General features: G+C 47.5%; 1 protein-coding gene across 2 annotated transcripts in view; it reads left to right on the top strand.

The window, feature by feature from the left end:
* The first annotated feature begins 1263 nt into the window (after window positions 1–1263).
* Ak7 (adenylate kinase 7) overlaps window positions 1264–25124 on the top strand; it is a 66755-nt gene continuing 42894 nt past the window's right edge. For both annotated transcript variants that reach the window (XM_041633372.1, XM_041633371.1), the window contains exons 1-5: window positions 1264–1365; window positions 4752–4940; window positions 9524–9632; window positions 11243–11337; window positions 18640–18750. In XM_041633372.1, the coding sequence (XP_041489306.1) occupies window positions 1264–1365; window positions 4752–4940; window positions 9524–9632; window positions 11243–11337; window positions 18640–18750 (606 nt within the window). The remainder of the gene's footprint in view (window positions 1366–4751; window positions 4941–9523; window positions 9633–11242; window positions 11338–18639; window positions 18751–25124) is intronic.

The raw sequence follows: 25124 nt of genomic DNA, 5'->3' as shown, positions 1-25124 counted from the left end.
CAATACAGTCAGACTAACAGCAGGAAGGTTATGTTCATAGCCCACCACAACCTCTGAAGATCAGTAATTATGGTTTATTATATTAACTTACTTCTGGGGAGGGCTGTGCATGCCACGGCACATGTGTGGAGAACATACTGGAGTCTGTTCTCTTTGGGACAGAGGGATGGAACTCATGATGTTAGGCTTGATGGCAGACTCCTTTACCCTCTGAGCAACCTCATCTGCCACAATGTTTTGTTTTGTTTTTTTTTTGCTGTTGTTGTTGTTATTTGGTTGGTTATTTCAGTAACTGCAAGAGTAATCACATTCGGAAAGAAGGCCCAGAGTCTACAGTGCCTTATTTTAAGTCATGTGGTTGTGTGTGAATTTCCAGGCACAAAGTAGTACCTCTAGGCGCCTCCACCAAATCCCCAGAAAAAAAAATTCTGAAAATGCTTTAAGAAACACAATCTGAGAAGAGGAATCTCCGTTCAGAAGATTACCCCATAAGAATAGCCTGCAGACAAGTCGGTGGGGGCATTTTCTTCACTGATAGGGGATGACCCAGGTCACTGTGGGCAGTGGGCAGTGCCTCTCTTCCGTCCCCTGATCCTGAGTTGTAGAAGAAAGCAGGTTGAGCAAGCCAGTAAGCAGCGTCCCTCCATGATCTTTGCTCCAGTTCCTGCCTTCTGCCCTGACTTCCCTGGATGATGGTCTACAAGTTCTAAGCCCTTTCTTCCCCCAAGTTGCTCTTGATCTGGTGTTATTACAGCAATAGAAAGCAAATTAAGACAATCCCCCTAAATCAGTCCAATCCTGGGCACCAAACGGCAACCGGCTGCACAGTGTGTGGTGGTGGGCCCTCACGCTGTGGTTTCACGTGTGCTGGACGCCGAAACTTGTGACAACTGCTTTTCTTTACAGCAGAGAAGTCACCACGAACAGACCGTCCTACAGGAAAGGTGCTAAGGGCACAAGCGCTGGGTGCCTGAACCTGGGAAAAGCGCTCTCCCGTGAACGCAGCCTTGCCCTTTCAGATACGCCCCCATCAAGACCGTAAGCCACGCCCCCAACGGACACGCCCCATAACCACGCCCTTCAAATGCGCCCTAACCAGAGCCCTCCCCACCCGACACGCCCCAGCCAAAAGCGAACCACGCACCACCCAGAGCCTGAGCCACGCCCCAGACAGACGGACCCCCTTAGCCTTCCGGGGACTGGCCTCTCCTCCTTAGAAACCGACGGGACTCTTTCACCTTAGCAACTGCTACAGCTAACACCATGGCTGAAGAGGAAGTTCCTGCGGCCTCTGAGAGAGTCCTGAAGATACAGAGGGTGTTCATAAACCAGCTAGACACCTACAGCAGCGGAAACATAGGAAAGGTGAGCGGCGGCCCCCGAGCCAGTCTGGCCCTCAGCCGTCGATGTGTGCCCCTGGTCCATCCCCACAGCAAAGATCTGCACCACAGGCTGTGGTTAGGAAGGAGCCTCCCCGGGAGAAGATTCCAATCCTAGCAAGTCAGTGCCTCCAGGACCTGCCCCTAACTAGGCTTGACCCATGCACCTTCCTGGAAACCCAGGTGTTTGGAGACTGCAAATCAAACTCCGATTCCTACTTCTTTATATATGGGGAGACCGAGGCTCAAGGAAAGGGTTTGTAAAGATCATATAGCGAATAACGGGTAGGATGTGGAGCAGACAAGTTGTAAGTCCAGCCGTTATGTCACCCCTTTTTAACCGTCTGTTTTGTGATAGGCACAAATTTTGACCAGGTTCCTAGTGGGGAGCCTCCTCACCTCAAGGAGGGTTGGGGGACAGCCCAGTGGGAGATGGCACTTGAGGCACAAGCATGAGGACTTGATCACTTGATGAAGTAAAAGCTGGGCCGGTAGTAGCACTGGGAAGCAGTCAGGGAGATCCTGGAGCTTGCTGCCCAGCAGTCTAGCTGAGATGACAAGCTCCAAGTTCAGCGAGAGACCCTGTCTCGAAAATTCAGTGGAGCCATAAAGAGAAAGATGCTTTGCTACCTCTAGCCTATACACACACTCGCACTCACACACACACAAAGATCCCCAGACAGAACACCTAGGAGCTGTTATCTTAAATTGTTCTTTGCCTAAAGAGAGGCTGGAGAGATGGCTCAGGGTTCAGAGCACCAGCTTCTCTTCCAGATGACTCAGGTTCCATTTTCAGCACTCATATGGCAGCTCACCAAGTAACTCCAGTCCAAGATGATCTGTCGCCCTCTCCTGGCCTCTGTGAGCACTGCATGCACATGGTGCACATATATACACACAGGCAAACATTCCCAGGCATAAAATAAGTAAATCTTGGCACATGAGATTAGAACTCAGGTTTCCTGCCTCCCAAAATTGTTAAAAATGAGTCTGTGGAAGCAAACCCCAGTGACTGGTGAAAACAAATCATGAGATGACCAGTGGTGAAGTTAAATTCTGGCATGGATTATCGAGGGGCCACTGCCTGCCTGGATGGCTACACGAATGTAGCCCTAGAATAGACAGAAGGGCGTGTAAATGGACAGCTAAAGCTTTCCCTTTGACAGGGACGCTCCCACCAGAACAAGCAACTTGCTGTGTGCAAGTGCGCAGCAGCAAAGGCTGGGAAGACACCAAGAAAGCAGCTCTCTTCGAAGTTGGATATATCTTTACGACATGTTTTTCTCCTATTTTCTTTTTTCTTTTGTTCTCTTACAATCTTAGTTGGCCTCTTTTCATAGCGATTAAATGTTTTAACTGACACTGGAATAAGATAGAGGTTTTACATTACAGATTGAATGTTAAAAATTAAACAGATAAATCTTAGCCAACATCATTATTCTGATTTTTTATTCAGTCCCCAAAGAGAAACACTGTAAGCTTAAATGCATATTGAATCTTGAAGATCAACAATAGACAAAAAGGAAACACCCCTGCAACTCCAGCTTTAAGAAGCTGAGGCTAGCCTCTGCTGCATAACGAGATATTGTCTTTGAGAACAGTAAGGAGTAAAACATCTCATCAGTTCTTATAGAGGTTGGAAAATGTAGCAGGGCCCCAGACCTCAGTAGGCCCTGAGACCTTAGCACAGCTGGCTCCGGGATGTACCGTTCAGGCTGTAAAATTCAGTGCACAGGCAGCATCACCTGCCAAAACTAAAACAAAGGCCTAATCTGCCAAAGTCCACATAGTTCTGGGAACATCTCAAAATGTACTAACCTTGCTGTTAAGCTTTCATAGTTCTGCTTCTAATTAACTGTTTTTGTTAACTGAAATATGTTAACCTAGAACATGGCTTTTGTGCTTAAAAGCCCATCCCAAAAAAGGCTCAATGGGATCCTGAACACCCAATGCAGTCGCCAGCCGGCTACTAAAGACTTTCTATTGGTTTAAACCCATAACTGAGTGAGCAGTCTTCTCTGGTGAATAACCCACAATAGAAACATTTCTGTGGTAGAGCATTTGCATAGCATGTGTGAAGTCTTGTGTTTAAAATACATCACAAGCTGGGCAGTGGTGGCACATGCCTTTAATCCCTGCACTCAGGAGACAGAGGCAGGTGGATCTCTGAGAGTTCAAGGCCAGCCTGATCTACAAGAGCTAGTTCCAGGACAGGGTCAAAAGCTACAGAGAAACCCTGTCTTGAAGAAACCCAAATAAATAAATAAATCACAAGCCAGACAGTGGTGGCGCACACGTTTAATCCCAGCACTAGTGAAACAGGGGCAGGTGGATCTCTGAGTTCAAGGCCAGCCTGGTGAGTTCCAGGACAGCCAGAACATCACAGCGAAAACCTGAGTCCAAAAGACAAAAATAAATAAAATACACTACAACCATAATAATTTATACTGGTTATATATTAAACTGATAAAAAGTGCTTTGAGTTTATTAGATTAAGTAAAACATTTAGGACTAAAGGATGAGGCAGTGATCTTGGTCAGCACATGCAAGGACCTGCTTTTGATCCCCAGTACTAAAATAATGTTTTAAATTTAATTTCATCTGTTTTTGTTCATTAACATAACCATCTGACAGTTTTAGACTGGGGATGTAGCGGAACCAGCAGAGTGCTTGCCTGCCGGGCACAAAACAAGTTTGGTGTGCATGACAGTGATAACAGTCTGAAGGCAGAGGCTGGAGCATTCAGGGTTGAGGTCACCTTTGGCTATGTAGCAAGTTCAAGGCCATCCTGAAATACGTGCTACTCTTCTTCTGCTTCAAGAGCAAACAACAAAGAGAGAAGCTGGGGGAGGAGGGAGGAAGGGAGAGAGAGAAGGAAGGGTAAAGGACAGGCAAACTGATCTTTATATGTTTGGTTTTTTAGTGTAGCCCTGGCTGTCCTGGAACTGGCTATGTAGACCAGGCTGGCCTTGAACACAGGGATGCACCTGCCTCCAGAGTGCTGGGATTAAAGGCCTATGCCACCATACTCCTCTGGCAAACTACTATTAAATTTCCTCAGGTGCTCCCATTGCACACTGCTGTACCCCCTGAATAAGGCAGCCGCTTTCACCAGCTCTAAAACCACTTAGTCCAGCTCTGCCTAGTGCTAAAGGAAGCATTGCTGACACTCTGCACCTGTGTCAGCAGCTAGTCAATGTCCTCTCCTATGTGGCCAATGCCCTGTGTTGTGAGCATCATCACATGAGCCTTGCGACCCTGATTCTCAGTCCATGGGGTACCCATTAAAGGCAAGAGTCTAGAACCATCACTCACTGGTTTCCCTGGCTCAAAGCTCTGCTTGGCACCCAGGACATCTCCGTTCTCTTACAGTTCCTCTCTAACTGCGTTGCCGGGGCTTCACTGGAAGAGATTACAGAAGAGGAAGAAGAAGAAGACGAAACAAAGTCAGCAGCCCCAGAAGCTTCCAACGCAAAAGCGAAAGAGGGCACGTTCCAGATCGTGGGCACCTTGGCCAAGCCAGAGAGTTCCAGGCCTGACTATGCTGTGGAGACATACTCAGTAAGCCCCCGGGGCATTCCGTAGGACCTGACAAGGGTAGCCTCCCTTTGGTACCAACCTATTAGCAGTCCGTTACCTCTTCTCTTCAGCCCTTCTGTTCTGCAGACAAGCTTACATGACAGGACATGGGAAATATCTTTGTTTAAATCTTTGCATTTCGTCCATGTGTGTTACTGCAGGCGTGTGTTTTATAATTTTTTTTTAATGCTGCAAGATCCCCGGTGGCAGTAGGCCCTGCGAGCAGCCAGTCCCAGGCAGAGACCACTGCCAGTCCCTGAGCAGTGGCTGGTCCCAGGCAGGGAGACACATGGCAGGCGGGCAGGAGACAGAGACATGGATAGACACGACATGCAGAGTGAGGTTGAATATTTATTCAGGGGGTTATGAAGGGGGAAGGGAGAAGAGGGGACAGAGCGGGGGGAGAGAAAGAGACAGAGAAGGGGGGAAGTGGAGAAGTGTGGAGAGAGGCAGATGGAAAAGAGAGCAAGCTCAGGCCGGAAGCTGAAGATCAGCCTGCCTCAGCGGATGGGGAGGGAGTGGGCATGGCTTGTCTCTTAAAGGGACAGAAAACCATAACAGTGTGCATGGCACAGTGCACATATAGAAGTCAGAGGAGGAAATATTTGCCTTATGCTTTAAGACAAGGTTGCTTGGTTGGACTTTGCTGCCTACACCAGGCTAGCTGGCCCGTGGGCATCCAGTGATCCTTCTGGATCCCATCTCTTCATACTTCTGCATACATCACTCTACTGCATCCAGGTTAACATGGGTGCCGGGGGATCCGAACTCAGGTCCTCATGATTGTGCAGCAATTACTGAACCATCTCCCCAATCCAGGACTCATCTTCCTACTGTGATAGAGAAGACCACAATTTAAAGTCTCCATATTAAATTTGGGACCATAAGCAAAGAATTTAAATGAGATATTCTTGGAAGAGATGTGTCTAGTTTTGACTTCCAAACTCATAAAAAAATCTTCTCTCTGTGAAGCATCAGTCACAAGGCAACATGAACGTACCTTACAGGAAAGAGTGTGGGGTCATGAACTCCTGGGGGCTCACATGCCTTTCATCTGCCAATGAGCAGTTGTACCACCTTCACCTGACAAACTGGACCCTATCCTCACTGGGAGACATTTCTCTACCCCTAGAAGAGCTCCCCTCTTTTCCAGGGTAACTCTTGGTCCACCTGACCCATTACTCTCTAAACCCTCTGTTTACCTCATAAAACCCACTGGGGCTGGAGAGATGGCTAAGCACTTAAGAGCACTGGCTGCTCTTCCGGAGGACCCAGGTAAAATTCCCAGCACCTACAGAGTGGCTCACAACAATCCATAATGAGATATGGTGTCCTCTTCTGGCCTGCAGGCATACATGCAGGCAGAACATGGTATGCATGATAAATAAATAAATATTTAAATCCTTAAAAAAAATTAACCCATTACCTATGACAGTTACTAAGTGAAAGAAATGTATTATTGAGACCTGTATCACAGCTGGTCATGGTGACTCATACCAGCACTTGGGAGATTCAGTACAAATGAGGGCCAGTGTTCAAATGCGTGAGCCCATTGAGTCATCCCAAATTGAAGCCGTAACAAAAACCATGTCTTCACATAAGGTTACAAACTGAAGTACTAGGAATTAGGACATCAACACATCTGGGGTGGTCTGAGTGAGAATGGCCCCCTTGGGCTCTAACGTTTGAATGCTCGATTCCCAGTTGGTGGCTCTGTTTGTGAAGAATTAGGAGGTGTGGCCTTGTTGGAGCAGGTGTGTCCCTGGGGGCGGAATTTTCAGTTTCAAAAGCCTGTACCAGGTCCGGCCTTTTTCCTGCCTGCTGCTTGTGGATCAGATGAGAACTCTTGGCTATTGCTCCAGCACCTTGGCTGCCTTCCTGTTCCCATACTCCCCACCATGATGGATAAGGACTCTAACCCTCTAAAACTGAGTCAAGCCCCCAATTAAATGCTTTATTTTATGAGTTGTCTTGGCCATGGTGTCTCTTCACAGCACTAGAACACTGACTAAGACAGTGTCCTTTCAGGGAGAAGAGACAACTCAACCTATGATATCAGCCTCTTTTTTGTCTGTTTCTTTTGTTGTTTTGTTTTTTTTGAGACAGGGTTTCTCCACATAACAACCCTGGCTATCCTGAAACTTGCTCTGTAGACTAGTCTGGCCCTGAACTCACAGAGATCCACCCGCCTCTGCCTCCTAAGTGCTAGTATTAGAGGCATGCGCCACCACCACCCAGCTGATACAGACATCTTTAAGGCTCTTTGTCTGGACTGACCAGGCAAGGCAGAGCCCACAGTGGGAACATATGGTGAGAGCTTCAAGGCAGATATGGGAGCCGTGTACCTGTGAAGCTCCCCAATAGCAGCCATTGCCGTTCCTCCCTGGGAGCTAAAGGAGAGGGGAAAAGTGGATTCTTCCCTCCACCTGGCTGGAGCCGACTTGCTTGGGACACCTTGGCCTTGGAATTGAGCCTCCAGAGCAGTGGTTCTCGACCTTCCTGATGCTGTGATCCTTTAATTCGGTTCCTCACATTGTGATGACCCCCCCAGTCATAAAATTATTTTCGTTGTGCCGGGTGCTGGTTTCGCATGCCTTTAATCCCAGCACTAGGGAGGCAGAGGCAGGCAGATTTCCATGAGTTTGAGGTCAGCCTGATCTAAAAGAGCTAGTTCTAGGACAGGCACCAAAAACTACAGAGAAACGCTGTCTCGAAAAAAATTTTTTTTTGTTGCTACTTCATAGCTGTGATTTGGCTACTGTTAGAAACTGTAATGTAAATATCTGTTTCCCAGTGGTCTTAGGTGACCCCTGTGAAAGAGTCATTTGATCCCCAGTGGAGTCTCGACCTATAGGTTGAGAATCACTCTCTAGATGGTGGTTGTGCTGGATGGTTTTATGTCAACTTGACACAAGCTAAAGTCATCTGGGAGGAGGAAACCTTAATTAAGAAAAAAGAAGCTCTCTACCCACCCATCAATGCCCAGGGCAGGTGGAAGAGCTGGACAGCTGTTCCAGACCCCCACCAGCTGCAACACTCTGGAGAGCAAGCCCAGCACCTCACCAGGACAGCTCAACAAATCCAGCCCTGTTAGGGGAGGTGCACATGAGCTAGCCCTGAAATCGTGAACATGGGACAGCTATCTCTGTTTCCCATCTGGCTGAAACGACCCTACAGCTTCCCAGGCCCAGACCCAGGGTTATGACTTGGCTCATCCCAACATCCGCCCCATCTATGATCTGCTGGAGCAAGTGAAGAGACCCAAAGCTGCAGAATCTCCACAACACAGGGCACCAGCAGGATGTCCAGGAAGAGTCCTAGTGGGGGCCCAGCATCGAACATGTAGTGGAGACCAGGGACCTCAAACCAGACCAATGACTCTTTGCAGGGAACACTTGCAAGTAGAGATGTATGGACCAGGGAGAATATGCTGTGACTTGTTAGGTCGCATGGCAGCTGCCACCAAGAGATTTTCAATTCCTTGCCCTTTTTCTTTTCTCATTTTGTTTTCTTTACTTTTTTTCTCTTGAATTTCGTTTTCTTTGGGGGAGGGTGCAAGGGTGGAGGGCAGATGCTGAGGGACGGGAAATGAAGGGGATAAGATACATGATGTGAAAAGCACATCGCATGAATGAATTTTATTAATAAAAAAGAAAATGCCTCCATAAAATTGAACAGTACACACACATTTTCCTAATTAGTGATTGATGGGGGAGGGCCCTGCCCATTGTGGGTGGAGCCATTCCTGGACAGATGGTGATCCTGGGTTCTATAAGAAAGCAGGCTGAGCTAGCCATAGGGAACAAGCCAGTAAGCAGCTCCCCTCCGTGGCCTCTGCCCCAGCTCCTGCCTCCAGGTTCCTGCCCTGTGTGAGTTTCTACCCTCACTGCTTTTGATAATGAGCGGTTATATTGAACTGCGAGTGAAATTAACCCTTTCCTCCCCGAGTTGCTTTGCTCAGGGGGTTTCATCCCGGCAACAGTCACCCTAAGACAGTGGTGGTGCATGTCTGTTACCTAAGACACTCGGGGCCTTGCACTTTGTTCTAGTTGCCCAAGCAAATCAGAGCGATGAATTCCAAAGGACCTGAGAGGGGCTGAAGGTACACATGGCCGCCTGTGTGGAAACCGGAAGACAGTGCTGGGTGTCTTCCTCCTCTGAGGCAGTCTCTCACCCAGTAGGCTAGGCTGGGTAGTGGGGAACCCCCAGGGATCCTCCCGCTTCCATCTCCCCAGCATTGCAAGCGGGAACCATCCAAGCCAGCACTCGTTTTTATGCAAGGTCTGAATACCGAACTCAGGTCCTCAGACTTGCGAGGCAGGGGCATTACCGCCTGAGCCATTTCCCCAGCCCATATTCCAGGCTGTTTTCAATGATGCCTTTGTTACTTGTGAATTACACACAAAAGAGAGCCAAGATTTCATTTTAATAGGCACGCCTCTGCAAATGCTCTGTATCTGGCTGTCCTGGGGTGGGGACGGGGACCTAATTTGGAGGCCATCAGTCCATCTAGACGTTCCCTTGTCGACCTGTCGACACAAAGGGACCGTGGCTCTCCTTTTCAGGCTATCTCCCGAGAAGACCTCCTCACACGTCTGCTCGAGTGTGACGTTGTCATCTATAACATCACCGAAAACGTGCAGCAGGTGGAGGAAGCCGTCTGGGCAGTCTCCGGTCAGTGAGCTATGAGGAACTGCATGGGGTGGGAAACACTGTCCTCCCACCTCCCAACTGACACAGCCACTCTGAGTGTCACTGAAGACCTGGTCTGAGAAGTGCCTAAAGTTTGAAGTGTGTGTGCGTGAATTGTACCTGTGGGTGGAGACCCAGGAGTCTGAGAGTGTGCTCTATCATGGCTGCTTCTGTTTGGTGTGTCTTTGGAGGTGGGTCTTACTGTGTAGCTTGGTGTCTTAGTTTCTTTACTGCTGCTGTTACATATATACAAACCCTGGCAAGAGCAGCTCAAGGGAGGAAGGGTTTATTCTGGCTTAGTTTATGGTGGGGTAGTCAAGGTGGCAGGCCCTTAACCACTGAACCTCCTCTCCAGTCCTTCTGGCCTTCTCCCACTGCATATGTATGAAGTGCATGCATCCATACAGAAAAAAAAAAACACTTGCACACATAAAATAAAAGTCAATAATTTTTTAAAAGGAAAGAAGGTTTTTTTGGTTTTTAGTTTTTGGTTTTTCGAGACAGAGATTTCTAGCTTTGGAGCCTGTCCTGGAACTAGTTCTTGTCGACCAGGTTGGCCTCGAACTCACAGAATTGCCTGCCTCTGCCTCCCGAGTGCTGGGATTACAGGCCATAACCCTAGCAGTTTGGAGGTGGAGACAGAATCAGAAGTTCAAGATCATCCTTTGCTACATAGCTAGATGGAGGCCAGACTAGAGAACAGGGAAAGAGATAGAGATAGATAGATAGATAGATAGATAGATAGATAGAGACAGAGAGAGAGAGAAACAGAGAGAGAGACAGAGAGAGGGAGAGGGAGAGAGAGAGAGAGAACCAATCCAAAAGAACCAACCTCCCTCCCTAACAAGTACTAGTTTTTACCAACATTTTGTTATTTTGAGTTGTTTTAGAATTCTTCTGCCTCACCTGTCATGGATACAGTGAAACGAAGGCAAGATGGCACAGGAGAAAAGAACAAACTCCTGGCAGAAAACATTTGCATACAGGAGTGCTTCTGTGGGGGAAGAGGCAGACATGTTCAACCTATTATAAGTGTCAGATGTTATTTTAAAAGGTGACCCAGTTATAGCCCTAGAAACGTGACACATACTCACAAAGCGGGCCAAAGGGAAGCACAGCAGAGAGGAAAAGCTGAGAGCGCAGAGCTAATGTAAGAGGGTGATGTTCTTACTAGAGGTAAAAACAAGCAAAGTGTCAAAGTAATGTTTGGGATTGGGATTAGCATGAAAGCCTGGCACGGTGTCCCCAGGCTGAGTCCAGTCACGCTCTCCCACCTGAGGGTGAGTCCTGCATTTTCCCAGCTAGTACTCCAGCACCTCAGTGTGTAGGGAGCCTCCTACCAGGACTGAGAGTGTGCCTGGGGTTGGCAGGACCTCTGTCCTCAAGCAGTACCTCAGCCTTTACCCCCTCCGCGAGGGGGTAAATCCAGCTCCAGGGAGATTGGATACTTTGAGGTCTGCTGGCCCCTGCAGTCACATGAATATACCCACACCCAAGTAACTCACATATTAAAATAGAGCTGGAATGTTTCAAACAAAGCAAGACCGCTCTTACGTGGATTCAAACGACTGCTCTATGTTTTGGCCCCACAGCAATGAATGAAGAAGTCGCCCATTTTGAGAAGAGAAAGATATTCATCCTGCTGTCAACAGTGATGACGTGGGCGAGATCCAGACCTCTGGACCCTGTGAGTGCACTGCTAGCCTGTCTTCACTGTGTATCCCTACACGCCCGGGCCCCAACTCATCTCCTGCATTCAGTGGAGCTCATCAACTCTAACTCATTCAGACCTAGGGGAGTTTGTCATTTCACACACCACCAAGACTTGGTGGTTTTTAAGTGTGTTTTGTTTTCCGAGTCAGCACCTCATATAGTCCAGGCTGGCCTCAAATTCTCTCTACAGCCAAAGATGGCTCTAATTTCAGATCCTTCTAGCTCTATGCCCAGAGAGCTGGGATTATAGGCATTCGTGGCCATGCTCAGTTTTTAAGTGGTACTAAGACTCAAACCCAGGGTTTAGGTCTAGACAAGCACCCTGCCACAGAGCTACATCCCCAGCCTCAACCACCAAGAATTTGAACATGCCACCCGGGAACTGGTGAGATAGCTCAGTGGTTAAGAGCACTGACTGTTCTTCCATAGGACCTGGGTTCGAGTCCCAGCACTTATGTAGCACCTATACAGCAGCCTGTATGTAACTCCAGTTCCAGAGACTCTGACACAGTTACACTAATGCACATAAAATAAAATAGACACATTTTTAAAAATACTGAAAAAATGCTGCCTGTTAGGCAATGCTGCTATATAGCAATGCTTTGGTCAAGGCTTGACCATATTTATGATAAGGCTCCAAGATGGTTGTTACATTGGTTACTTCTCTCCTTGCTCTGACAGAATATCTATAAAAAAAAAAAGCAGGTTGAGAAAGTTCATTTGTTTTGGTTCTTTTCTTTTCTTTTCTTTTCTTTTCTTTTCTTTTCTTTTCTTTTCTTTTGGAGACAGGATTTCTCTGTGTGGCTCTGGCTATCCAGAAACTCACTCTATAGACCAGGCTGAGCTCGAGCTCACAGAGATCCACCTGCCTCTGCCTCCCTAGTGGGGGGATTAAAGGCATGCACCACCACCACTCGGCTGTTGCTTTGTCTTTTGAGACAGGGTCTCACCATTCACCTTGGCTGGCTTAAAACAGCTATGCAGTTCAGTCTGTCCTTAAACTTACAGGGACCTGTCTGCCTCGGCTTCCCTAGCGCAGAGATTAGGGTGTGTGCCACCACGCCTAGCAGAAGAAGTAGATCTGTTGTGACTCACAGAAGGTCTCTGAACCACCAGGGAGTAGAAGGTATGGCAGAGTCGGAGGCGGCTGGTCACACTGTGTCTGTCATCAGGAAGCAGAGATGACTGACAGCCGCTGCTGAGCCCCTTTTCTCCTCATTCAGTCAGGGACCCCACCCCCCACCCCCGGTGGCTTTTCCCTCTCAGATCATTCTCTGGAAATGCCCTCACGGGTTTGCCCCGCAGTGGCTCTCCCAAATGAGTCCGAATATGGTCAAACTGACAGTGAAGATGGGCCTTCACAGTTGTCATGGAGCCAAAGTTCTAATTGCCCGGTGGCAGGAGCCTTCCCGAGATCACAGCGTGGTGCTCCCCGAGGGTTGGTGTGACATGAGAGGAAGGAAGACTGCTGAGAACCCAACCCAGCAAGCCAAATATGGCCGTACGCATGCCCGCCAATGACAGCTGTTACAGTGTGACCAAAAGCGTGCCTTCTTCCAACACTGCTGCTTCTTGGTTGTCCTTTGCTGTTGTTGCAGAGCCTTTGTGGCTGTGTGATGGCCTCTCACTCCGAGGAGAATCACACTAGCTCCTCAAGGGACATCAGTTGGTGTGAATAGTCCCACCTCAGTCTGAAGGGATGACGATGTTATGGAGTTCGAGACATCCCTCGCCCCTGGAAAAGACCACTGACACAATCTGGATGATAATTAGTTAAATTTATTGATACTGCTAGCAGGACAGCAATCTCTGAGCCAAACTAGAGACTGCCACGTCTCTAAGGGGGATGAAGGAAGGATTTCTAAAGGCAAAAACCACAAGAAGACCTTGATTATCTGCACAAGCAAGCCAAGGCTGTTCTGCTCTGCCAAGATCATGTAGACAAGGCAACCTCAAAATAGTCCTTGAATGTCTGCATAAAAAGTCAAAAACAAACAAACAACAAAAAACAAAAACAAAAACCCAGATAGACAGGCAGTGGTGGCGCATATCTTTAATCCCAGCACTCGGGAGGCAGAAGCAGGTGGATCTTTGCAAATTCAAAGTCAGCCTGGTCTACAGAGTGAGTTCCAAGACAGCCAGGACTGTTACACAAAGAAACCCTGTCTCCAGGAGAAGGAGGAGGAGGAGGAGGAAAGAAAAATAAATAAATAAAACAAAAACAAACAAACAAAAAGCCCAGATTATACTGGGTCATATTACAAGTAGATGGTCAGGGCTGCATATTCCTGGGTTGAGGAGTCACTGTGTCAGGGTTAACGGGAACGGGAACTTACCTTCCAGGGACTTGAAGCCAAGACAAGAGTTATTAGGGACCAAGATGGATGCCTAATACAAAATGGAGTTTCCTCAGCCATCACAACAGTGTGAATGATGCACAGGGTCTCTCACACCAGCACTGACAGTGGTTCTTGGCTTTCCATACTGAAAAGCTATTACTTATAAGACGCATTTGCAGGACTCTGGTCTTCAGGCTTGGCAGAAGGTACCTTCACTTACTAAGCCATCCTGTTGGCCTGTGTTTGTGTATAAGATCTAGCTGTGTTCTGTGGGTGAGTAAAGAAACCAGAGACGATGCAACCTAGTCAAACTGTTGAAACAGGAGTAACTAGCAGATTCTAGTTGTCCCAGACAACTAGCTAGCCAAGAACAGTCAGTCTGTTTAAGATTCAGATAAGTAGGACTAAGTTTAACACAAATATTCTTTCAGTGTACATACTCTAAAAATGCATTCATTTGTTTACCCTGGATGTCCTATTTATTTCTTTATAATCTGACAATCCCGTCTATGGGTTGGACATATGATGCTAAAGGACAGCCAATCATGGAATATGTAATTTGTCCAGGATCTGTAAAGTACACAGAATGATGGAGTAGCTACATTTTTCTTCACAAGATAATTTTCTCTGTCCTCCTAAGAAAATCCCCAGTATTGGGTTTGCTCCAACCCCTCTCCCATCCACCCACCCACCCACCCATCCACCCTTTCTTCCACTCACCCATCCACCCATCCATCCATTTATCCATGCTCTTAATTCATCATTCAAAATGTTATCACTAGCCCATCTAGTTTTCTTTGTATCCATGGCAACTTTCTAGCCCAAGGCTCAGCTGTCAGTTTCCCCGACTATGAAAATTGCTGGATGGCTGTTTCTTCCTGTGGTGATGTCATCAGGGGTACAGGAATGGGTTTATTTTCTCTGTCCATCAAAGCATTAAAGTGAAGGAAAGAAGTATTGCTGGAAATCTTGGAGAGTCCCAACAGAGCCACCAAATGACCCTTGGAAGATGGGGTTCCCTGGTGAGGTTCATTAATAAAAGAATTTCTTTTTTTAAAATATTTATTTATTTATTATGTACACAATATTCTGTCTGTGTGTATACCTGCAGGCCAGAAGAGGGCACCAGACCCAATTATAGATGGTTGTGAGCCACCATGTGGTTGCTGGGAATTGAACTCAGGACCTTTGGAAGAGCAGGCAATGCTCTTAACCTCTGAGCCATCTCTCCAGCCCCAAAAGAATTTCTGAGATGACACAAAGAGAAGAAGCATTGAGGACAGGGAATTCATTTAAGAGGAAAACCTCAGGACAGGCAAACCGCTGCCCGGAAGGGAGGAGGAAAATGGTAAAGAAAAGGAACAAAGCCAGGCTGCTTGAGATGAGGCAGAATGGAGGGCAGCTGCCTGGTGGCAGGTGCCAAGTGAGAAGGAGAACTTGGAAGATCAACACAGAGGCCTAAGTGTTGGTTAGCGAGCTAAGAAAGCATCCAAGGTTCTGTCCGGTATCTGAAAGAAGAGCAGAAAAGCAATTAGCAGTCACACCCGGCCAAACCTCAGGGTGGCCTGGGCTCATCAGGCTGCAATGGAGAGGAAAGACTCTAAAAAGGAAAAGCACAGCATCTTAAGGTGAAGCCACCTTTTTTGGGGTGTCCCCTAGTCAGGTTCTTGACCTGCCCCATTGTATTAATCCTTGGGGGGCAGGACAAAGGTTTATCTCTATTTAGTGGTAGATTCTATTCTTTGCATTATGAGTTCCTTCCAATCTGTGGTCCATGACAGTCTTGCTAAAATATAATTCAGATCATGCTGTTGGCCTGCTTCTGAAGCGTCAGTCCTGGCTCAGAGCACGGTGCACTGAACAAAGGTGCCTGCAGTGGTGCCAAGTTTGAATCTTCAGAACCCTATTAAAGCCAAGCATATAGTGGGAAGGTCAGTCATCTCAGAGGTCCTGTGTAGATGAGAAGGTCCCCGGAAGCTTGAGGACCCACTAGCATGGAGGCTCATTAACGACGACAACAACAACAACAAAGAGACCCTTTCTCAAACCAGGTGGACAGTGAGAACTGACACCCAGGGCTGAGTTTTCACCTGCGCGTGCAGGCCGTGGCACCTGTCTGCCCATGTTCACATGTGAATATTTACACACATTGCGGTTGTGTGCACACACATACAGACGCACAACTCTACCCTTCCAGTGACCTTTAGCTGTCGGGATCATCTACAGTCCTCAGCATGGCCCACAGCCCTGACCATCTGACTCCTACCTTCTTCATCTTCTTCCAGTTCCCGCCTTGACTCCAGTCAAGGGAACACGATCCCGTGTAGCCCAGTGCAACTCAAACTCAGTCAGCAGCCGAGGATGACTCTGAATTCCTGATCCTCCTGCCTCCACCTCTCGAGTCCTGGGATTTCCACACCTGGCCCACAGAGCCAGACTGTGTCGTGACTTTATGCTTTTAGCTGCATCCTGTAGATTTCTCACAGAGTCCATTTTCAAGTCAAGAGCGTATCCTCCATTCTGCTGGGAGCTGTCTGTGAGAATCTCTTCTCAACTGAACAAGCTTGCAGATGTGATATACTGACATAGAAAACGTCCTTCGTCGCTCAGGAGAGGACTCAGCTGTTAAAGTGCCTGGGCAACAGAAGATACCACACACACGTTAACCCAAACACCTGCCAAAACACATATGCACACACAAAGGGGGAGCACCTTGCCGTTCATGTTTAATAGGTTTTCTGCACCACAATAATAGAGCAGTAAGCCAGATCAAGTTGATTTGAATAAGTAAAAGAACAGGTTTATTTGAGCAAAGCAATTCCTGGGTGAGTTCTCCAGTCCCAGAGATCGAGGCTGGAGAAGTCACACTCCCTAGATAAGGCAGGGAGCTTATATAGCTTGTCGGCGAGGGGTGATGATGTGCCCTCCACAAGCTGGGTTTGTGCCCAAGTATGGTCAAAAAACTAAACACTTTAGGCAGGGACTAAGACTGCTGGAAACTTCAGAGAAAGAGCTGTGACACCTGCCAAGAATGCAGAACTGGGCTTTTTGATACCTTTTCTTTGATGGAAATTCTCTGAGAAGACCGAGTTTACAGAGAGATGGGGCTTCTCAGACCATGCAGGCGTGAGCTGGAGGTTCCAACCAAACAATATTTACATGCCACACAACTCTTCCATTGTTAATGTTTATTTATTTGTTTGTTTGCTTATTTATTTTTGGTTTTTAGAGACAGGGTTTCTCTGTGTATTCATGGCCATCATGGAACTTGCTCTGTAAACCAGACTGGCCTCAATCTCAGAAGTCCACCTGCCTCTGCCTGCCAAGTCCTGAGGCTAAAAGCAGTCACCACTATGCCTGTTGTGGGTTTTTTGTTTGTTTGTTTTCAAGTTCCTGAATGTCCTCGATCACTGCGTAAATGTCAGCCTCCATTGACTGTACCATATACGTATATATTTCATATTTTGAGATCGGGACTCATCATGTAGCCCCTGCTGGCCTGGAGCTCCCAGGGATCTGCCTGCCTCTTCCTCCTGAGCGCTGAGAACGAAGGCCTGTGCCACCACCCTTGGCTCAGGTCCTCTGCTCATCATCCATTTCTTATCCTGAATTAGCACTCTCCTCAGCTTGGAGGTTTCATATGCTTAGGTTACAGCAGCCACAGAAGAAAAGGTCTAAGGCTTCCGGGAACCAGATTTGTAAATATAAGCCCAAAGCAGCTAGCATTAAATTTGTTAGTGTGAACTGGGCATAGTGGTCCAGGCCTGTAACCCCAGGACTGAGGAGGTAGAGGTGTTAAACCTGAAAACCGTGAGGAGAAATTGTCCACAAGCTTTATTGAATACTGACCGGGAAGATGGACACAGGCCAGGTCCATACCCAGACTCTCAGAGAATGGCACTGAATTTTCAGTCAGGTGCTCAGAAAGGCAGCCCCACCAGGCTTCCTTGGATGTCTTTCCTTCCCGTCATCGTCCAGTAGGAGGCAAGCATACATTCTGTTGTATATCCTGGCTGTGCACCTCCTACCTACACGTACGTGAACAAGCACATCCTGTACCGCTGGGACAACCAACCTTGCTTACTGAAGTGAAAACGCGTGACTTGTTATCCTACATGACCAACAGCCCCCAGCATTCCAGGACGTTGTCTGTCCTGGCAAGTGTGGCTTACAGGTTAACTTTAGCTCTTATTAGAGGCAGGAGGATCAGAAGTTCAGGGTAAACTCCCTTTGGGTACTTATCAAATATAAGGCCAGCCTGGGCAACCTGAGACCCTGTGTCCAAAACAAACACACAAACACAAGGTTTCTGTTTTATTATACACAGAGCTTCAGTTTGGCCTTGTGGTTTACAACAGTCTTAGTAACATTCAATTTGCAGCTGTTACCAATAGAAAGACTGATTTCTGGGTAATGTCCCAAAGTTAGATCACATCTGGTATGAGAGCTTACTGCCACAACCATGATTTCCTTGGGAGTCTGCAGTCAGACCTGAACAATCGAACAATCCAGAAGGACCCCTGCGGGTCTCGTTTCCAATTGTTTTGAGGTCACACCAAGGTGACTTTGCTACTTGTCCCAAAACACAACCCACACGAGAGGAGCAAGGCCCACCCCACACAGGCCTGGAGGCCCAGCATTGTGTTTCCTTAAAGAATATTTTTTGTTTCAGTTGGCACATAATAATCGCATGTGTCCATGGAATACATTTTGGTGGGTCTTATAGAGTCCTTGCTATGGTATGTCCATCACAGAAAACGTCTATCACTTTCGTATGTGGGGGCTGCAGGGGTCCTCTGTGTTAGCCATCTGGAGATGTGGGTTTTATTCTTGGGAACCAGGTAGTGTTGAGCATCCACTGAGCAGTGCAGCCTCCCTTGGGCAGTGCAGCCTCCCTTGGCTCTGGAGCACTAAATTTGCACCTGTGTCTCCCTTAGGAGGACACTGAGGTTCCCTTCACAGAAGAGGATTATCGAAGAAGAAAACATCACCCCAACTTCCTGGACCACATCAATGCTGAGAAGATAGTTCTTAAGCTTGGGAAAGCTGTAAGTGGGACACACAGAACATTGTGGGGTGGGAGGGGTTCCTTGTGAGGCGGGGCACCTGGGCCACTTTCTCCTCTGTGCACTCAGCCCCGCTGCCTTTCCAGGGCTGTTTCATGGGGCCGGAACACATCACAACACTGTAAACACCATGGGTCTCCACTTCTGCTGCCACCAATGTATTCCATCCGTAGAGATGCTCTGGCCCTGTCTTGGTCCCCCAGCTAAACTAAGGCTCTCCTAAAGCAAGGGGTCTGGGCAAAGAACTCAGTTTTAATGGGAAGGAAGGGATCACTTGTTCTTGGTTCCTAGATTCGGTCTCAATGTTTTCTTTCAAATAGCTCTGAAGTTCAAGGCCTGTTTGGGCTACAATAAGAAATTGAAGACCAGTTTTCTAACTTAGCAAGACGCTGTCTTGGGGGTAGGGACTGATGTGGTGGGGTGGGCCTGGAGAAATGACTCAGTGGTTAAGAGCACATACCGCCCTTCCAGAGGACCCACATTTAGCTCGGAGCACCTACATGGAGGCTCCAGCCCCAGGGAATCTGATGCCTCTAATCATCTTAAGGAACCTGGACTCATATGAACCCCTCTGAATCATATAATTAAAAATAAATCTTCTAAACAAGGGAAAAAAATATAGGTCTGGGATAGAATTCAATGGCAGAGTGCTTGCCTGGTATGGGCGAGGACCCAGGTTCATTCCCCAGGACCACTACCACCATAAAAAAAAAAAAAACTATTGCAGCAAAATATGTCGTTTGGCATGTGTTGTATGTGCTATAATTTTATCTTTTACTAAAGTGCCCTGTAATGAGTAAATAGTAACTGAAAAGCAATTCAAGATTTGCCTAACTGCCTGTACTGCAAGGTGCTGAACATCTTGCCTACGGTGTCCAATGCTAGCTTCCAGACTTTCGTGTGTCCTCTTTAGAAGCTGGGAGTCTGGGGCTGCTGTCATTATCCCTATTCAATTTACACAGATTCCCAAACCCAAGGTGCCAACATGATGAGCGCCGACAGCTCTGAGGCGCCACCTTGTGGTGTCATAAGATATAACAACCAGGGATTTCCAAAATTCAGTTCTGTCCCTGAAGAATCCCATTGGTTTGACGAATGCAGTACAAACACCTTAAGCAGGAGATAGTCATAAAAACAACAGACAGCCGGGGTGGTGGCTCGTGCCTACCATTCCAGCACTGAGGAAACTGAGGCAGGAGAATGGTGCATTCAAGACAAATCTGAGCTACAAAGTAAGAATTCCTACTCAAAAACAAACAAGCTCAAGGTGGCCGGTGACACATGCTTTTAATCCCAGCACTCAGGAGGCAGAGGCAGGTGGAAAGGTGGAATTCTTTTTTTTTTAAAAACAGGGTTTTTCTGTTGCTTTGGAGCCTGTCCTGGAACTCGCTCTGTAGCCCAGGCTTGCCTCGAACTCACAGATATCCACCTGCCTCTGCCTCCCGAGTGCTGGGATTAAAGGCATGCGCCACCACCGCCCGGCTGAGGCAGGTGGAATTCTTTGAGTCTGAGGCCAGCCTGGTCTCCATAACAAGTTCCAGGCAAGCCAGGTATACACACTGGGACCCAATCTCAAAACAACAACTACAACAAAACAAACAGACTGGAAAAGGATTAGAAATCCTAGTTCAGTGAGTGGTGGTGGTGCACGCCTTTAATCTCAGCACTCAGGAGTCGGAGGCGGGGGATCTCTGTGAGTTTGAGGCCAGCCTGGTCTACAAGAGCTAGTTCCAGGACAGATAGGACTGCTAAACAGAGAAAACCCCGACTCAAAGAACAAAAACAAACAAAAAAAAAAGGGGGGGGGAGAAAGGAAAAAGAAATCCTGATCAGCTTCAACTTTGGTGGCAGGACAGACACTGGGGATTATTGAGCCGTGCCCTCATACACACTGGGCAGTGAACGCTGTCAATGAGGCAAATCCTCAGACTGCAAAATAAAAGGAATATACCAGATTATCTAAATGTCTAAATTCTGTTATTTTGTTAAAATGTACACCAAGGTCAGACAGTGTGGCAGAGTGAGTTCAAGGACAGGCTCCAAAGCAATAGAGAAACCCTGTCTCAAAAACAACAACAAAGCCAGGCGGTGGTGGCACACGCCTTTAATCCCAGCACTCAGGAGGCAGAGGCAGGCGGATCTCTGTGAATTCGAGGCCAGCCTGGTCTACAGAGCGAGTTCTAGGATAGGCTCCAAAGCTACAGAGAAACCCTGTCTCAAAAAAACCAATAATAATAATATAAAAAAATAAAATAAAAAAATATCTGTTGATCCACCCTGTTGATCACTCACATGCCTCATTCACTAAATGGGAATGTTTAATAACAAAAAATGAGGCCTGGTAGCCTGAAGGGGAGCAATAGTGTCTTCCTCACACTCTTGTGTAAATAGATCTTTTAAAATCAATATTGATTGATTGATTGGTTTTTCGAGACAGGGTATCTCTGTGTAACAGCCCTACTTACTGTCCCAGATCTAGCTTTGTAGACCAGGCTGGTCTCAAACTCACAGAGATCCTCCTGCCTCTGCCTCCCAAGTGCTGGGATTAAAAGCGTGTACCACTGTGCCTGGCAGCTTTTTATTTTTAAAACAATACCTTTATTATATAAATATATTAACTCACCCCTAACTCTAAATGATAAAAATTCATTGTGATATCTGTTTTTTTTAGTTTATGCACATATGTTTTACCTGCATATTTGTGTGTGTGTGTGTGTGTGTGTGTGTGTGTGTGTGTGTGCCTGTTGCCTTGGTCTCCAGAAGAGGGCACTAGATTTCCTGGAGCTGGAGTTACAGATTGTTGTGAGAGCTGCCATGCGTGTGCTGGGAAACCCCACCTAGGTTCTCTGGAAGAGCAACAAGTGTTCTTAACTTAGCCATCTCTCTAGCCCCATAAAATCTGTTTTTTGTTTTTCTATTTGAAACAGTGTCTCACTAGGTAGCTCTGACTGTCCTGAAACTCAATGTATAGTCCAGGCTAGCCTTGAACTCAGAGATCTGCCTGTGCTAGTATTAAAGGTGTTTTCCATGGTGCTTGGCCCCAATTTGATTTTTTTTGGGGGGGGGGTTGTTGTTGTTGTTGTTTTGGGTTTTTGATTGTTTGTTTTTTGTTTTTCGCTACAGGGTTTCTCTGTGGCTTTTGGAGCCTGTCCTGTTCTTGTAGACCAGGCTGGCCTCAAACTCACAGAGATCCACCCGCCTCTGCCTCCTGAGTGCTGGAAATAAAGGCGTGTGTCACCAGAGTTTTACCAAGACCTGTTGGCTTGAATTTGCCTCAGCCTTCTAAATCCTTCCATTACATGCCTGTACACTAGGCCCAGTTTAAAGGGGGGGGGATAAAAGCTATCCTTTTGTCTGTAGACCTTTCTTAGTCAGTGTTCCGTTTCTGTGTAGTTCTCTAGTTTCTGCCTGGAAAGCCTCTGCCCATCTAGTAGAGGCTGGGCAGGTCTGCAGGATGACCTTTAGGAAGTCTTCTGGAGTTACCTTACCTGCTGCGGTTATGAGAAGCCAGAGAACTGAGCCTCCGTGCCTTGTTTAACCCACTGGTCCCCATACAGAGGAATGTGGGTCAATTACATGGGTGTCAGCCAGCATTCCATTGCCGCAACAAAATGCCCAGGATTAGAAGCTCATGAAGAGGAAAAGTTTATTGTGTCTCATTGTTCGGAGGTTCCAGTCCGTGACCAATCGGCTCTGTCGCTCTGAGCCTGTGGCAGCATGGTGCTGTAGGATGTCTTGGTGGGCGCACATAGCAAAAGAGGCTTGTTCACCTCCTGGCTGAGGACCAAAGAGAAAGAGAGAGAGAGAGACCAGGCCTCCAATACCCCCTTCAAGGGCAAGCTTCAAAGACCTAAGACCTGCTACTGTGCCCTCCTTATAAAGTCTCCAGCCTCTCCCCTTGGTTCCACCCTGCTACCAAGCCTTAGAAGGACATTCTGGAACTATCCCCGGAGCACAATGCTACAAGTCCTCCTCAGAACTCTCCCTTGGTGGGCTGTTGAGATGGCTCAGCAGGAAAAAGTGCTTCTGTGCAAACCTGGCAACTGAGATTGATCCCTGGAACCCGCATAAAAAGTGGGATGTGGTGGTACCTATCTGTAACTCCGGCACTTTGACTGAGAGATGGAAGGAAAGACGAGAGACTCTCCTGGGACTTTCAGGACAGCTAGTCTGGAGTACAAGCCAGCTAGCCTGGAATATGAGCCAGCTAGTCTTAAAGTACAAACCAGCTAGCCTGGAGTATGAACCAGCTAGCCTGGAGTATGAACCAGCTAGTCTGGAGTGTGAACCAGCTAGCCTGGAGTGTGAGCCAGCATGTGGAGTATGAACCAGCTAGCCTGGAGTATGAACCAGCATGTGGAGTATGAACCAGCTAGCCTGGAGTATAAACCAGCATGTGGAGTATGAACCAGCTAGCCTGGAGTATGAACCAGCTAGCCTGGAGTATGAACCAGCTAGTCTGGAGTGTGAACCAGCTAGCCTGGAGTGTGAACCAGCATGTGGAGTATGAACCAGCTAGCCTGGAGTATGAACCAGCATGTGGAGTGTGAACCAGCTAGCCTGGAGTATGAACCAGCTAGCCTGGAGTATGAACCAGCTAGCCTGGAGTATGAACCAGCATGTGGAGTATGAACCAGCTAGCCTGGAGTATGAACCAGCATGTGGAATATGAACCAGCATGTGGAGTATGAACCAGCTAGCCTGGAGTATGAACCAGCATGTGGAGTATGACCCAGCTAGCCTGGAGTATGAACCAGCATGTGGAATATGAACCAGCATGTGGAGTATGAACCAGCTAGCCTGGAGTGTGAGCCAGCATGTGGAGTATGACCCAGCTAGCCTGGAGTATGAACCAGCATGTGGAGTATGAACCAGCTAGCCTGGAATATGAACCAGCATGTGGAGTATGAACCAGCTAGCCTGGAGTATGAACCAGCATGTGGAGTATGAACCAGCTAGCCTGGAGTATGAACCAGCATGTGGAGTATGACCCAGCTAGCCTGGAGTATGAACCAGCATGTGGAGTATGAACCAGCTAGCCTGGAGTATGAACCAGTTAGCCTGGAGTATGAACCAGCATGTGGAGTATGAACCAGCTAGCCTGGAGTATGAACCAGCTAGCCTGGAGTGTGAACCAGCTAGCCTGGAGTATGAACCAGCTAGCCTGGAGTATGAACCAGCTAGCCTGGAGTATGAACCAGCTAGCCTGGAGTGTGAGCCAAGTGAAAACCAACTTCGGAGACCTAACCTCTGCTACCCACATGTGCGCTAAGGTATATGGGTGCCCATTTGGTGGGACATTTGCCTCACACAAACACACAGAGACCTGTGTTACAACCCAGCACAGTAACAACAATAAAACTGTGTCCCAACATCACTTTCAATTGGTGATGGATTACTGGAAGAAAGCGCTCTCTCTGTCTCTGTCTCTGTCTCTCTCTCTCTCTCTCTCTCTCTCTCTCTCTCTCTTATGCATGTGTTTGTAAGTGCACACGAACACACACGAATCTCCCTCAAGTGAGAATAAGTTCCCAATATGATTAAGCAAAGATTTGAGAAATTCTGCTCCAGGCCGGGACCTCCTGGACTGTCTGTAAGTGAAAGTTTCAGTGGGGCTCACAGGGTGGGGTTTGATGCTAGCCCTTGCTAGCATTCTTGACGACCTGGGGATCATCCCCAGCTCTGAAAAGAAATATGTTAGGGAACGGAAACTTCTAGAAGTCACGTATCTTTAGGACTTGGACTTCACCGTCAGTACTCCAGAAAACAACAACATCCTAGCCATTCATGGCACAAGGCTCTCTGGGCTTTGAAAATTTTGTTTTGTCTTGTTTTTCAGTGTTTTGTCAGTTTTTCAGGCTATGTTCACTGCATGGACCCAAGTAATCCTCCCACCTTGGCCTCCAGAAGCTGGAACTTCAGGTACATGCCACCAAGTGGGGCCTGGTTACAACTAGGTATCAAAAAGCCACAATGACTTCTTTGGGCAAAGCAAAGCATCCATACCAATTAAAAGCCTTGTATATTCTAAGAAGAAATGGTCAAGAAAAAAAAGCCTTGTATAGCCAGGTGGTGGCGGCACACACCTTTAATCCCAGCACTTGGGAAGCAGAGGCAAGTGGATCTCTATGGATTCGAGGCCAGCCTGGTCTACAGAGTGAGTTCTAGGACAGTCTCCAAAGCTACACAGAGAAACCCTGTCTTGGAGACCTAGACCTAGTATAGGGTCTGGGCCAGCTTGTACAAAGTTTCTGGTTTGATACTCAGCACTGCATAAACTTCTTGGTAGCCCTGGCCCCCAAGAAGACATCATCTTCCACTATGTAATGAGTTCAAGACCAGCCTGGGTTGCTTGA

The sequence above is a fragment of the Microtus oregoni genome, unplaced genomic scaffold (genome assembly GCF_018167655.1).
Source record: "Microtus oregoni isolate MIOR12 unplaced genomic scaffold, Mior012 000043F_ref0000047, whole genome shotgun sequence".
Taxonomy (NCBI): Eukaryota; Metazoa; Chordata; class Mammalia; order Rodentia; family Cricetidae; genus Microtus; species Microtus oregoni.
The sequence above is the reverse complement of the archived record's forward strand: the minus strand, read 5'-3'. Positions and strand labels throughout refer to the sequence as shown.